General features: G+C 38.2%; 1 protein-coding gene across 1 annotated transcript in view; it reads left to right on the top strand.

The window, feature by feature from the left end:
* The window catches only part of MYO5A (myosin VA), a 121552-nt gene that overhangs the window by 9790 nt on the left and 95247 nt on the right, over positions 1 to 16515 (top strand). Inside the window, exons 4-8 of the mRNA XM_007461912.1 lie at positions 5614 to 5770; positions 10777 to 10920; positions 13198 to 13279; positions 13921 to 14028; positions 16187 to 16293. Coding sequence (XP_007461974.1) covers positions 5614 to 5770; positions 10777 to 10920; positions 13198 to 13279; positions 13921 to 14028; positions 16187 to 16293 — 598 coding nt within the window. The remainder of the gene's footprint in view (positions 1 to 5613; positions 5771 to 10776; positions 10921 to 13197; positions 13280 to 13920; positions 14029 to 16186; positions 16294 to 16515) is intronic.

Below are 16515 nucleotides of genomic sequence, written 5' to 3'. Positions count from 1 at the left end.
ACTGCTCTGCAGGAATTTTGTGTATCTCCAGGAAACGCTTATTTTCATTTCCTGAGTAATCTCTCTACCTCTCTAGCACAGCTTTCATCAGTGTGTCATCACAGTCTCATGGTAAATATTTATACTTAAAAACTAATACTACACATTGTGTTGTGAACTCATTGTCTAGTATCCACTTTAGAGTGTAAATCTTTTCTTCTTGGGATTGATCAAGAGCAGAAATCTTGGAAAAACAGAGCTGAGCAGCTTGAGGTTTGACGAGTGATAAAAATGTAGAAAAACTTAGCACCTCTCTAACAAGAGAAATAAGGATTAGAGACTCAAGTGAAAGCCACATCACAGTAAATACACAATGTTGGAAGAAAGCATTATATTACACTAACTTAATAATTTTCCTTTTTAGCAAGGGATCAGATAAAGGAGAAGCAATTAGATTGAGTGCCTGCAAGAAAATAAAACTCTAGATTTTGTTTCATGAGAACATGTTCACTTATAAGCTAAAAATTAGACCTAGGTGCTTGTACACTTAACATGGCAACACCCAGTGGATGGTTATGAGAGAGTCAACATTGAGGTGTGTGGATATAGTAAAGTGGGTCCTGCATGAGTCAGGTCTGAGGCTGGCACTACTTAGTTTCCTCATTAACAACCTGGATGTGAATGGAAAGTATGCTCATTAAATTTGCAGAGGACAAGATGATGGTCTTGGAAAATATGAGCACCATAACCTAGAGAGATTACATTTTTAAAGGGTAAAGTTCAGAAGGAAAATGTATAAAATAATATAACTGATACGAAATGAATCTTACTAGATATGATCTAAGGAAAGGCTGGACAAACCAAATACATATATAGATAGAAGTAATATAGACTCAAGTGTAACATCTCTCTCTTTCATCAACCCAGAGTGGATAGTCTATCCTTGAATAATTTATTTCCTGGGGTTTCAGGTACCTCTCCATAGTTTAATTCCTATTGCCTTTTCCCCATACAACCTAGTTTTCTCCTAATTATCAAGAAGAGTCAATTCAGGCATCACCTTCTCTAGAAAGCATTTCCTGACAGCTCTTCCTCACATCTTCCACTAGTTCTATACCCCTTCTCCGTGCTTTCATAATATCCTGGATAGACCTCTTTTCTTGTAATTACTCCACTGTATTTAAACTGTACTTTTCAGTCTCTCTCAATAGGCTATGACCCTAGAGTCTTTTATCTTCATAAAGTGTTTGGCACATTGTGGCTACTCATTACATATTTGTTGCATGAATGAATGAAGCAGTATTTTTAGGTAGTGGCATTTCGTTCACATTATCTCCTCTGGAAGCAACATTGACTGAAACAGGCCACAAGAGTTCACCTCTACTTCGGGGCACCCAGTACACAGGCTATTTAGGATCACTGCAGGGGACCTTAAGAGGACTGGCCAAGCCAGAAATCATAAATTTTCAGTTCCTGCATCCTTAGGACGCTCCAGATTGATCTGTCCTTGATGAAGAGTGGTGAATCTCTGTTCCTTAGCTTGGTTTTATCAGGTCCTTGAAGTGATATCTACATCCCCAAAGTAAAAGAAGGTTCTTATAAGGACGAGAGACCTGAAGAATTGTGAATAGTGGCTGACCAGCTAATCAAAATTTCGAAGAATAATAAATTATTATTTACATAGATGTAGCAATCTAAAGCTTACAGCTCAAATAAATAGAGTAGGGTAGACTCTGATATTCACGTTAAAACCATAAAATTTTTCATCCCTGGTGTTTTTGTCTATTTTCTCCGCATCTCTGTTATACTTCTCTTGTTTTTCCCTTCGCATGTCTTTATTATGTATTACCCTTCTCCCTTCTGTGTCTCTAGTTGGCTCCCCACTTCTCCCTGTCTCTGCTCTTGTCTCTTTTTGGCATTTCTTCCTGTGGCCACATATAACTGAAAAACGTTTTAAAGACTACTCTACTTACTTTATAAAGATTTCTGTTTCCTGTTCTTAATTTAAAAGCAGGGGGATGGAATTCACATTTTTTCTCTTTGTAGCCCTTTATTGATTTTGGCCATCTCAGATTCAGGGGTCCTACGGAGAAGGAATGTTTGCCCATTTCAAGTACAGCCCTTCAAGGCCATCTGAGCATCTATAAGCCTGTCCTGTTCCAATTGTACTTGAGTTTACCTGGCTTAGACTGCAGGCTATGGCCCATCCAACATCTGAAAAATCAACTCCGGAGTTAGTTTAACTTTTAAGTTTTAGTACTTTAGAATTGAGAAAGACTTTAGATGCTATTTAATCTTAAAAATGAGGGAAACTGTGACCCAGAGAGGGCATGCAATTGCTCAAAGTCATGAAATTGGTAAATGACAGATCGAAGACCAGAGCCCGACTCAGAGAAATTTATGTAATAGAAAAGTCGTACTTATTTATAGATTGGAATGCTCTACTAGGCTTCAAGAAGAAGGGAAGCCTCTGCCAAAGTCAGGGAAATGTAATAAATAATAAAGTCCCTTAAAAATTGTTGGTCATATGGATCCAGGATCGTAAATCCTGGAAGAGAAAATGTATCTGGTATGTGCTTGACATCAATGTGTATATGTGTGTATTTGTACAAATCTGTGTGATTCATTTGAATAATCCTCAACCTTATCTCCTTTAACAGTTCTCTTCTTCCCCATGGTATAGGAAAGGTCTACTACATAATGAATGCTTCAGTTTTTTTGACGTAACATTTTGTCATAAAGACTTGAAATAGTATTTCAAAGGCAGTACAGTTTAGGATAGCAGTTCCCACTAATAATTCCTTTTAGTCAGACTAGTGGAAGCCTCTTCACCTTGTTTATTATTGGAAGAAATGCTGGGAGAATTTTGTCAAGGTAGCTATCACACAGGGTGTAGTGACAGAACCGATCATGCAGGAATTAGGAAGAGATCATTTTTCTAGTTATATTTTGGAAGGGAATCCAAAGAATGACAATACTGTCCTTGATTAATGTATCAAAGACATCAATTCTGAGAACATTAAAGTATTCTAAATGATGAAAAAAAGGGACATTGGCCCCACAATGAGAACTGTTTGGGTTTTTTTTTTGTTTTTTTTTTTTTGAGTGATTTATCTTGAAATCAGGCATGTATGAACAGAGGCAGTGGGAATATCCAGTTGAGTCTAGAAGTTCAAATAAAAAGGGAATGAGATAGTATGAGGTTCAAGGATGTTTAATAAAAATGAGAGTTACATGCAAGCCTTTACTATAAGTATTAAACATTCCTTTTGTCACCTAGGTCCTCCTGATTTTCCCCACAGTATGGGAGTCAGAGTATCTGAACAGGCTGCTTACAGGTGCTGGTAGTGTGATGTGAATGTACTTAATCAGGCCTGAGTTGGGTACTCCTATTGTATTTTTCAGTTTGTAAAATAATACAGTGATCACACTTTCTCAACGAAAAAACAACCTTTACCGTAGAAAAATCTTTCTACTTTGGAAACTTATTGCAGGTACTTTTGATTCTGTCACTTTGGTGTCTCTTAAACCCATCTGCCTCTCTCAGTCATGGCCACCACAGTCTTTGTTCAGACTTTCATATCTTTTCATCTGGACCTCTGCCACCCATATCCACATTGCTGCCAGAGCGTTTTTACTAATTAGATTGTTTATTTTCTGTTTAAAACCCTGCAGTAACACTCTGTGACCTTTAGGTAAACTTCAGATTCCTTAACATCTCATTTAAGAACTTTATGATCCATTTCTCGTTAACCTCTGCAACCTTGTCGGTCATTACTTCATGTTCTAGTCAAATTAAATTATCTGATGTTTCCTAATTTCTCATGCATCTGAGCCTTCATTTATGTTATCTCCTTTCCCTGGAATGTTTCCTTCCTAACTTACTTTTCCCTTGCTTGCTTTCTCTTACTCATCTTTCTAGACTGCTGAGGTATCATCTCCAGGGTGCCTTCCCTGATCACCTCTTCCTTCTCTCAGTACCCCATCCCATGTATTATAATCTTTAATTATTAGTTTGTCTTTACTCTTAGACCCTCAACACTTGAGGATGCAGATCATGGCTTTTTAAACTTGTATCCCTAGTATTTAGCACAATGTTTGGCACGTAGTAGGTGTTTGCTAAATGTTTGTTGGATAAATAAATTTCTTTTAAAAGATAATAAGATCGTCTTCTATAGTGAAATAACCTCATAATCTTGTGGCCTAAAAACCTTTGAACTCATCTTGTCTCTCCATAAATTAAGGGCAAAAATGTTACTACCGGGCTTCCCTGGTGGCGCAGTAGTTGAGAGTCTGCCTGCCGATGCAGGGAACACGGGTTCGTGCCCCGGTCCGGGAGGACCCCACATGCCGCGGAGCGGCTGGGCCCGTGAGCCATGGCCGCTGAGCCTGTGCGAATGGAGCGTGTGCAACGGGAGAGGCCACAACAGTGAAAGGGGCCCGCATACCACCAAAAAAAAAAAAAGTACTTGTTCAGTTAATTTGATGGATTGAAGCTGACTGCTGGTTTCATCTCAGGAAGTGGAAATTTCCTGCTTCTTTCCCAGTCGAAATCGTAGCCAAAGCAGATTTATTCCTAGGCTAGGTTGGTTATTAAAGTTTTATTTACTTATAATCAATACACATTTACTGAGCACTTGTGATGTGTCAGACTCTGGACTAGTTGCTGGATATTAACGATATGGTGACATAGGTCCTCATCCTCAAATAAATGATAGTCTTATGAGCAAGTTCTTCACCTAGAGTTTTGAGTCATTGTATGAATGAATTAAAGATGTAATAGTAGATAGTCTTTGTTTTTTAAATTAATTTGTTTAGCTGCATTGGGTCTTCATTGCTGCATGCAGGCTTTCTCTAGTTGCAGCGAGCGGGGCTACTCTTCGATGCGCGGGCTTCTCATTGCGGTGGCTTCTCTTGTTGCAGAGCACGGGCTCTAGGCACGTGGGCTTCAGTAGTTGTGGCTCGTGGGCTGAGTAGTTGTGGTGCACGGGCTTCGTTGCTCCGCGGCATGTGGGATCTTCCTGGACCAGGGCTCGAACCTGTGTCCCCTGCATTGGCAGGCGGATTCTTAACCACTGCACCACCAGGGAAGTCCAGTTGGTAGTCTTTGAGTTCTAACATGTTTGAATGAATCAACCAACAAATGAACCATTTCTTCTCTGGTAATGAGGGTACTTTAGTAAGAGCTGGAGTTTGTGGGAGACACTACGGACAGTCAGCTAGTAGATAATTTGTTTTTCAATTAAGTAGTATTTTCTTCTAAATTTGTTTGCTGTAACTCCTGTCTCTTCTAAAGGTGGTTGACAACAGTACTATAATAGACCAAAATAATTCTCTAGGAATAAAGTGTGTTTCAGATATGTACACACCAAAAATTCAGAGACTATTACAGATTCATCCTTAGATGTGATGCTCTCTAATTTAATGCCTGATATTTCTTCTCCCTCTCTGTTCATTGTTAATTTATAAGAGTTGTTTTTATTAGGAAATGTCATTCTTAGGTTCCTTCCCACATTTTTGCATGTGTGAACCAGCAGGAACTCTCCATGGCTCATTGATGAGAACACAGAGAAAATCATGTTAATCACATTCAAAAGTGAGCAGCGCTGTCAGTTACTCTTCTTTGTTTTACAGAGATGAACGAAATCAGTCCATCATTGTAAGTGGAGAGTCTGGGGCAGGAAAAACAGTTTCAGCTAAGTATGCCATGCGATACTTTGCAACTGTAAGTGGTTCCGCCAGTGAAGCCAATGTTGAGGAAAAGGTGTTGGCATCCAACCCCATCATGGAGGTAAGGCAGAGGCAGCCATGGCCTTCCTACTATATTCTCTCATTAAGAAACAGGCTCAAAAAATTGATTGATACAGCACATCAGAAAGTCTAGGATCTCTCAACCAGTAATAGTAGGAAAATACTTTTCCGGATGTTAGTGAGAGATCTAGGAAAAGTAAAAATTCAGTAAGGTAGACATTTTGAGTAAAGTCTAGCTATAGAGGAATCTACTTTATTCCATAAACCTGCATTTTTAACCTACCATTGGATCGTTGCCTCCAAGTAGCTGGCAATGGCACTTCATTTCCTAAAGTTTCTTTTCTCCCAGTTAATTGACTTGTATCTATTGCTCCTTATACTGGAAGTATAAATTACTCCTTTTCCCACAATCCTGAGCTTATTTAAGCTCTTTCTAAAATACAGGATTCACTGTGCTCAAGCATGAATGAGTTTCATTATTCCTTTGCCCGCATTTCATTTTCTGTACTTAGTCCAACCTGTTTAGCTATAAGTTTTTACATTTTTCCAGATATGAACTATAAACTTAAATCATAGTCTTGAAAGCATTTTTCTGCTTGTTTCTGTCAAGCATATCACACAGCTTTAGTTTAGAAAAAGAAATTCAATAATATAAATTCTTGGAAAAGGAAGATCTATGAAAGGATATCCTTTCAAAAGTGGACTACATATACAAAGTAGACATGCTCATGCCAAAGAAAACAGACCTTTTTGTGTGAGAATTTGAGTATTTTAGGATTGGTAATTAGAGAATTATTTGTGTATTAATATGATTTTAGGAAAGTTACATTTTTGTAAGTATTCCCATTAAATGGAGAAAATAAGTCTCAATAAATGGAGAGAAATTACTTTGGACATGCAGAAACAAACCTTTCTTAATAAAAACCCAAGTCAACATTCTTTATTCCTGTTTTTTTCCTTTGTCAAGCCTTACATGTCACCCAAACACAGATGGCGTTTAGGACTGGTTTGGTGCACCCGTGGTGCAAGTGGTTTTCGCACTGATCAGTCCAGAGGTAATTGTGCCTGGTGTGCAGTGCTGTGTGTGACACTTCAGAATAGTATGCTGTGACCCCTTGCCCACAGGGCTGCCCTCTAGTGCAGCATGACTTCTGTTCTTGGGATTAAGAAAATAAGAGATGCTGGGGAAGTTAAGAGCCTCCTGGGCTGGGTGACCTATGGAAAGAGAACTGGAAATGTTTTCTGAAATAACACAGACAGGAGAAAACAGATGCTTATGCCAAAAGAGAGTAGTAAAGATTTTAAGCAGATATTAAGATTTTGAAAGAATTTAAGCTACAGATATAGTGGTGGATCCCACTTGTGTTAATATTGCAAAAATATCATCTGTATAGCCAGTTTCTGATTTCAGTTCAGAAAACAACAGGGCTTTGCTTTCTACCATTATTTTGACTGTTTTTGGTCATAACAACAAATTCTTGGTATTTGGCAGTAGTTTAGGCCATTCTTAGTCTGTAATGTTAGGACATCCCAGAGTCTTGATTATGAACACATCAGGAAATCCCATTTCTCCTAGGTCTAGACCATATAATAACATAACTCTGGAATACGTCAAGTTGAATGAACTATTTTATGACCTTGCTATAGTCTCGTTCAAAAACTAGCTATACTGTTTTTTCTACAACGCAGATTTGAGTTGTGTTAGTAGGAGTGATATTAAAAATTTGGAATGACTACAGATACTACTTTTTAATATGCAGTTACAAGGAATTTACCCTGTTTGCTAGGATGAACAAAGAAAAAGACAGCAGTTATACTTTTTAAAAAAATTTATGAAAAAATTTTTTTTTAAAGACAGTAGTTATACTTAGCTACTTCACGCTGTATTATTTAGTTTCTCTGCAGGAATTTGGATTTAGAAAATTTGTTAAAGAGAGAACTAATTTTCAACAGCTACAAATGAGGGCATCCCAACTTGAAAGATTCAAATGGAATGTAGGGCTGAAGAATGGTGACAAAGGGTTTCCAGTTATAGGAAGAAAATACAGGTAAAATATTGAATATGTGGCCTAGAAAATTTGTAGCTTTTAAACCTGCCTCAAGATTATGTCTCTAGAGGCATGGACATGTATACACTACCAAACGTAAGGTAGATAGCTAGTGGGAAGCAGCCGCATAGCACAGGGAGATCAGCTTGGTGCTTTGTGACCACCTAGAGGGGTGGGATCGGGAGGGTGGGAAGGAGGGAGACGCAAGAGGGAAGAGATATGGGAACATATGTATATGTATAACTGATTCACTTTGTTATAAAGCAGAAACTAACACACCATTGTAAAGCAATTATACTCCAATAAAGATATAAAAAAAAAAAGATTATGTCTCTATATCAGAGCCCTTTACTGTGATGTCAAGAAAGGAATGTCTGGGTCTCCAGTGATCACGAGCATCCCACACCTTGAACATCACAGTCCAGTGGCTTATGGGATTTGCACATTATCCTTTAGAAAGCAAGCTCCTCGTCCTCGTCATAGGCTCCTTTTGCAAAATACGAATAATGTACAGTGAAATAAATGATTCTCTTTTACTCAATTTTATGACAGTTTCTTTTTCATCCTTTTTTCCTAGAAAGTTTCATCCTAAGATGGGGACAGGGAAGATGTTGGGGGCACACTGGGTCTTTTTTTTTTTTAATTTTAATTAATTTATTTTTGGCTGCGTTGGGTCTTTGTTGCTGTGCGCGGGCTTTCTCTAGTTGCGGCGAGCGTGGGCTACTCTTCGTTGCAGTGCTCGGGCTTCTCATTGCGTTGGCTTCTCTGTTGCAGAGCAGGGGCTCTAGGCGCACAGGCTTCAGTGGTTGTGGCTCGTGGGCTCAGTAGTTGTGGCCACAGGCTTAGCTGCTCCGCAGCATGTGGGATCTTCCCGGACCAGGGATCAAACTCATGTCCCCTGCATTGGCAGGCGGATTCTTAACCTCTGCACCACCAGGGAAGGCCCCACACTGGGTCTTAATAGTTCTATTTCCTCTTCAATAACTGTAGTTGAAGATTTTCATCTCCATTTAGTAAAGAAGAAAAATTCACTCAACATTTCGCTGAAATCAGTAGTAAAGTCAAGACCAGGAAACTTCTTTCCTTTAACAATTTCTTGCTGATTGAAATGAAAATAGCATTAGGGAGGCTGTTATAAATACAGTACTTATAAGGCAGAGGGAGCAATTAGGGGGAATGAACAAAATAAATGAATAAACATCGTTTTCATACAGAACCTTCTTTCCATATTGGGTTAAAGGCTTAGAATCATAGAGTTTTATTTTTGAAAGGGACCCTAGAGCTCATCTATTCCAGTCAGTTTACACCTGGGGACACTAATGCTCCTCAGAGGATTAAATGATGGCAAGTTAGTGGTAGGCCCTGGTGTGATACCCAGATCTTCAGACTTCTATTTCATTTACTCCTTCTACCATTCTTTGCTGTATGTTTGTATACCTTGTACTCAAAGACAAAAGGGTCTGTTTCAACTCTGGCCTACTCACTTCTTCTTCTCACAAAGTATAGTATTATCTTGACAGGTTGGCCACTCTGATCCCCACTGTAAGTAGATTGGGGTGGGGGGATGACATATGGAGGTTGGGATAAGAGTCTGAGAGGGAGGAGAAGCTGTGGACCACCCTCCCCTAACTTGCTTAGTTGCTGCGGGAACGTGCTTAGGACAGTGCCTGGTAAACACTCAGTAATTATTACTGCTGCTGCCACTGCTACTACATGTAACCCTTCATCTGCTCTTTGACAGAATATGTTGTGCTGAAAGAAAATTTCACGTTTATTTTCTAAACAAAATAAAAATAATGGGAATATATGGAGACTTTTTGTTGTGCTTTTTGTAATATCAAGTTTTGCTGGGAAGATAGCTTCCAACTATTCTTTCAATCTATAATGTTAATCTGAAAGTTAGCAGTGTTCTCATTGCCAAAACAGAATAGGGTAATACATGTCTTCTATTTCAGAGAGTGAAAATACGTTTTCTTTGATTGATCAGAGAATCTAATGTTTTGACTTTTATGGCTATGTTACTACTGTTTTCATCACTTGTGTTTGTATTGCTTTTTTTTTTGTATTGCTTTCTTAATGCTCCAGAGCATTTTCATATCTCTGCTGTGGTTTCAGTATACTCTGCTGTGGTTTCAATATACTAATCCTAATAGTCACAGGCTTTGTGCAGTGAAAGATATTAATTGTATAAAATTATCTTATTAAGCATTTAATTTATACAGTATGTTAACACTTGCTTTTCTAACTACAGCATGTTTTTTGCTTTGGTTTGAAAGAAAAATTTATAGGTGCATGTTACCTAAATCAGAAAGCAGTGCATATTCAATTTAAAATTTTAGGATTATATGAAAAATTTAGCAGAAAGTTACATTCTCTGCATTCTTTAGCAGATGTCTTGCAAGTTAGATACAACTATCAAAATCCAAAGCCAAATTTTACTGTCTCTGGTTTCTGAAAATGGCTTTGAATTAAGTGGGTAATTACTAACACTCCACTAATAAGCAGTCCACCTGGGCCTACTGGCTAAAGAGACCCTGAACACCAAAGCAATATTTCCAGGAAAATATTAATTTATCTTAACCAGCTTATTTACATAAAACAGACTAAGTTTTTCAAGAAACCAAACCCTGTTATTTAACTAAGAGGGCATGTGCCTAGGCAGCCCCTGGTCCCATCCGTTCTTTTCCTTTGTTGACATGAATGAGTATGTTCCATACCACAAATGGTGGATGAAGACCTCCCAGGCACTGGGCTCGAGTCTGCTCTTTCTGAAAATAATTTGTGCGAGAATAACAAGGCCGACATGGACTATTAGTGTATACCTGTGTGGTTGTGCAGTGAGCAAAGCATACAGTTGTGCCTGCAGGGGCAAAACTGGTTCTGTTTTTAAAAGAATCAGTTTTAAAGGGTTGTGTTCTTTCTCTCCCTGAACAAACCTGTAAATGTCAGGGCATGAATTGCACTTCTAAAACCTTATTGTTTTCCCTTTGTTTCTTAGTCAATCGGAAATGCTAAGACAACCAGGAATGATAATAGCAGCCGTTTTGGGAAGTACATTGAGATTGGTTTTGATAAGAGATATCGAATCATTGGTGCCAATATGAGAACTTACCTTTTAGAGAAATCCAGAGTGGTGTTCCAGGTAAGCCGGGCCGGTATACATATAGATTGCCATATCATTCCAGAGCTCATGTTTGTTGGTGTGCATTTTATTCCCAGATGTTCTTGAGCATGTTATGACAGTATTACTACAATGTTACTACAAACCACACTTGGACTGAACCATGTAAAACAGTGCCTATCAGAGGATACCCCTTAGACTAATAGTCTGTGGGACTGGGCACTGATTTAGGTTTAATGGTTTTGACTGTTTCCTCCAAATGCTTGTAGGAAAAGCTTAGTTAAGAAGAGGCGCTATTAGTTTAGTCTCGTCTGTCACATTTCCCAGTTGATAGGGATGACATTGGTCTATGCTTCAGTGAGTTACAGTTTAAACTCAGTTCGAGAAAAAAAAAATTATCCTTGTCCTTCTTCCTTCCTTCTTCTCGCAGAATGTGATACTGTTTAGATAGAATAATGAGGGTTAAAAGATCTTCACAACTCAATTGTGAACTACTGTCAAAGAACACACTCAAGTGTATGGATCAGTGCCAGACTTGCATTTGCACATATGCTCTTACTCCTTTTCGGGGGGCGGGGATCTCATTTCCCCAACGAGGACTAAACCCAGGCCACAGCAGTGAAAGCCCAGAATCCTCACAGGGAACTTACTCCTTTTTTATTTGTAAATGGGAAGTACTACACCTTACAGCACCGGCAGGTGTGCATTCACGTTTGTAGGTATCACTCAGGGAATGTGGACTTATCATTGGAAAACTCCCCATATAGGACTCCTGGTGACTCACTGCATGCTGAGATGGGGTTCCTGTAGTCCCTTAACTAGATGCTCGCCATATTGAGGTTCAAATAGCCCTGGCACCGCCATGTAGCAGAGTCTACAATTTCCATTGCACAAGTGTCTTAAGGCTTTAAAACTGTCTGGGACATACTGAGAGCCATGAGTTTGGGCAGCCTAGAGCTATCCTGGCTTTGACTTTGGGGGTGTGCCTGATTTGTGGCTACCTAAACGTAATACCTGATTTGTATAGCGAAGGAGTAGTCACCCTCCTCCATTGTTCTAATATCTAGATACATGCAGAGCAGTGTTACTGCGCACACATGTATACTTGAATAGGTCCAAAAAAAAATGTTTAGGAGCCAGAGGAAACAATGGGGGAAATATATGTAGATCTAAGAGAAGATTGAGTCTAAATAGTACAGATTTGATTGATAGGTAGACGATTAAAGGGAAAATGGGTATGGTGACCAGAGGCTCGTAGTGCTTAAGACAGAATGTTAAGGCCTAATCCTTATTGTCTTGACTAGAAACATTGAAGCAATTCTAACTGTTCCCCAACCCACAGGGCTATATAACATTGTGGAAGTTTGGTTATATCAAAGTGAGTCAAGCAGTCAGAAAGAGCATACTTGATGTTGTGCTTCGTGTACAAAGATGACCAAAGCATTTCTGCACATCCCCCTGCTTTTCTAGTTGTCTGTGTACCGAAACCCCTGACCTCTTGCCTATTCATGCTTGTGGTCATTGGTATATTGTTAATTTGTTTATTGTGTTCTGTGCACTAAACACAGAAAACTAAGTTTTTTTTACCAGACACCAGCCCCTGTTGGGCATCAAACCTGACCTTGGCCTTACTTCAGTTAACTGAATACACTGCAGAATTCAAGGATATGACAATAGAGTATAATAATATTGTATAAACAAGATGATTACAACTGTATTTTTAAAGTATATATGTGGGAAAAGACTGTCAGAAAATAGTAAGAAATGATCTTAGCATTGTACATGATTTATTTTCTATTTAAAAATTTTTTTATTGATTTTTAAATATATAAACTAAAATGATATGGATGATGTAGTACATTTGTGGATTTCTTACAAACAGCTACAGTAGATATGGCAAAAATGGGATTTTTTTTTTTCTAGTCAAAAGTCTTAGGAAGACCATGAATCTAAGAAAACACTGAGAAAATATTGAGTGTTGCAGGGAAAAAAATAAAAAGGTTTTAGCTTCCCCCAGAGGCACTGATCTCTTATGACAGTGCCATAGAGCAAGCTGTTTACTAGTTCAAAAAGCATTACTATCAGGTATATTATTTTGAATGTGGCCAACAGATACACACTCACACAGATGCACATAGCTAATAAATCACAAGGTTTAATAATCATAGATATGTATTAGGAAATTTGGGAGAGGACAGTTTATTTCATCAAATGAGATAATTAAATTTTTTTTTTATGATTGAATTTTCTGGGTTTTAGATTAAAATGCTGTAATTGAAAACTATTCTTTTTTCAAAGGCAGAAGAGGAGAGAAACTATCATATCTTCTATCAGCTTTGTGCCTCAGCAAAGTTACCTGAATTTAAAATGCTGCGATTAGGTATGAATATGGCACTAGATTTATTGTGCTGGTATTGTCTTATGTTAATTTCTGAGTTCACAAATTTACTTCTTAAAAAGGAGATTATCTCATACTGAAATATTTATGGATGAAATGATAAGAGGCCTACAGTTGGCTTCAAGATAACTCATGGGATGAGGAAGTGGTAAGTGGCTGTATAAATGGAACAAGATTGGCCTTGAGTTGAAACTTGTTTAAGATGAGTGATGAGTACACAAGGGCTCATTATACTAGTTTCTGTACTTTTGTATATGTTTGAAATTTGCCTTGATTAAAAGGAAAAAAAATGTAAAGGAGTTTACGTGGTGGAAATCTATGAGGTTCCATAGTTGGAACTCTATGAAGAAGGGAGTAAAGTGTTTGAAAATTATCCTAGCCTGTGGACTGGAATAAAACCTTTAGGAAAGGACTATTCATTTCACAAATTCTACAAACATTTCACTCCATTATTTAATTTTGAGTCTTGTATTAAGATATAACTAAAAACACAGGAAATCAAATTTCAGACTCTATACACTTAATTGTGCTGTCACTGCCTCTATTTCAGAGTGGACATAAGGGTAGAAGTCAAGGCCTTTTCATAGACTGCAAATCTTTTAAAAATTTTTCCTTAATTGCAGGAGACGCAAATAACTTTCATTACACGAAGCAAGGTGGCAGTCCTGTGATTGAAGGAGTAGATGATGCCAAGGAGATGGCACAAACCAGGCAGGCCTGCACTTTGCTAGGTATGTAATCTTATTCTTGAATTTTTAGAAGCAATAGCTTTTTGACTCGAGCAACCTTTGATTGGAATATTGGCTTAGCTTCATATTAAGTAGTGAGAATTGTCGAGAGATTTAACATTCATTTTTGGTGTTTTGTTTTTAATTTATTTTTAGATTCTTTATAAAACACAGTTGGACAGCAAATGAGTACAGTGTTTCTCTTGGAGGTGATGGGGACTGTACTGAAATTAGGTTATGGTGATGGTTGCACAACTGTAAATTTACTAAAAACCATTGAATTGCATATTTAAAATGGATAAATTTTATGGTATGCAAATTATTCCTCAGTAAAGCTATTTAAAACATACATTCAGGGGCTTCCCTGGTGGCACAGTGTTAAGAATCCGCCTGCCAATGCTGGGGACACAGGTTTGAGCCCTGGGCTGGGAAGATCCCACATGCCGCAGAGCAGCTAAGCCCGTGCGCCACAACTACTGAGCCCGCATGCTGCAACTACTGAAGCCCACACGCCTAGAGCCTGTGCTCCGCAACAAGAGAAGCCACCACAATGAGAAGCCCGCACACTGCAACGAAGAGTAGCCCCCGTTCGCCACAATTAGAGAAAGCCCATGCGCAGCAACAAAGACCCAATGCAGCCAGAAATAAAATAAATAAGTTTATTAAAAAAAATAATACATTGAGGGCATCAGGGGATGTGGGACTGTTTACTTAAATTTTTACAAAATCTGAAAGCTACAGCCAAATGAAATGGGTTTCTCTACAAAAACTCATGTTTTATAGGACTTTTTTGTGTTTGTTTTTTCGTTTTGGGTGTCTTTTGTGGGCTGGAAATGTGGTTGAGCTGGCTTGGTGACTTAACACTGTATTACATGTAGTTTATTCTGTTTCTGAAATAGCTCATGTTACTGTCTTGTTTCTGGATTAAAAATAATATTGGATCTACATATAAATAAATTGACCTTTAGAAATGTACTTATATAACTTTTAGTGTTGAATTATTTATTTAAAAGCTTCAGAATATGAATAATTCTAAAGTCATGTATTGGTACTTTGAGGAGTAACCTGAGGTGAGTTAATTTAATTTAAAAGCATTGCTAATCAGAGTATGGTCCAGGACCAGTATGGAGCTTGCAAAAATTTAGAATCTCAGACCCCGTCTCAGACCTACTAAACCAGAATCTGCATTTTAACCAGATCCATTGGTGATTCATATGCATATTATAGTTTGAGAAACACTGCTTTACTTCCGGGGCTAACTCTGTTTGTAAATAGAAAGTTGCAAATTTGAAAAAGCCATACTGCAGGAGATGGCAGAAACATTACTTGTAAGATGAACTGTCAGTTACTCTGTATATAGTTACATATTTGGAAATCATTTTACTATTTTTACTCAAATATAATTTATATGTAATATTCTGGAAAAATCTTACCTTATTGAAAAATGAAGCCCGAGCTGGTAAAATACCAAGGGCTGTCCAGCTTTCTCATCCTGCCTGATCCTTCAGGTCCTGCTCTAATGCAGCATTTAGATACTCGATCATCAGGCCGGGGTGCAACACCAGCCTGAGCACTTCTCATCTTGGGGTCTCTGACTTATATTTGGTCTGTAGTTAGAAGTAATTAAATAATCTGACTTAAAACAGACTTATTGGGCTACAGCTTGCATTTGGAGTAGCGATAAATAGAAAAGGTAATAATGTTAATGAGATACTTAAATTCAGTGTGTGACAATGATGGTGATAGTTTGTTTAGCACCTACCATGTGTCACATAGTGTGTTAAGTTTACTGTGTGCATTTTCTTATTTAATGTTTACAAACTCCCTTTGAGATAGTCCCTATTGTCCCTGTATCTCAAATGAGAAAACAGAAGGATAGAAGTGTGAAGTTACCTGCCAATGTGAGATGGCAGGTCAGGAGCAGAACCAGGCCTCAAGCTGAGGTCTGTCTCATTCCACAGCCCATGCTCTCAACCATAATGCTAAAGCTCATTATGTGTTAATGTCAACAAAGATGAAAGTGTTGTTAACTATGACACATTATAATGTGAACAACATCTGGCATTATTCAAGAGTTAAAGATGGGCTTAAAATTGTCTGCTATAATTGTTTAGTTCCTGTTCTGAAATTGATCACTTGTTCATTTACTCTGCTGTTTCAGGAATTAGTGAATCTTATCAGATGGGAATTTTCCGAATACTTGCTGGCATCCTTCACTTAGGCAATGTTGGATTTACGTCTCGAGATTCAGACAGCTGCACAATCCCTGTAAGTTCAGAGCAAGCTTCGTGTGATGACAGTTGATTTATGTTTTAGTTTTGTTGATTCTTTATGGAAGCAATGTGTTTGAAGTCTCTCTATTAACTAACAGTAACTATCAGAGAGGTAATTTTTAGACGGATACACTATGCAGAGTAGAATCTTGAATTGTAAACAAAGAAATGTGGATTCAGATCCCTGGTGCACAGTGATTGGGGTGGGGGGGGCGGA

The sequence above is a fragment of the Lipotes vexillifer genome, unplaced genomic scaffold (assembly GCF_000442215.2).
Source record: "Lipotes vexillifer unplaced genomic scaffold, Lipotes_vexillifer_v1.1 scaffold283, whole genome shotgun sequence".
NCBI classification, from domain to species: domain Eukaryota; kingdom Metazoa; phylum Chordata; class Mammalia; order Artiodactyla; family Lipotidae; genus Lipotes; species Lipotes vexillifer.
This window is presented reverse-complemented; position numbering and strand designations above follow the sequence as displayed.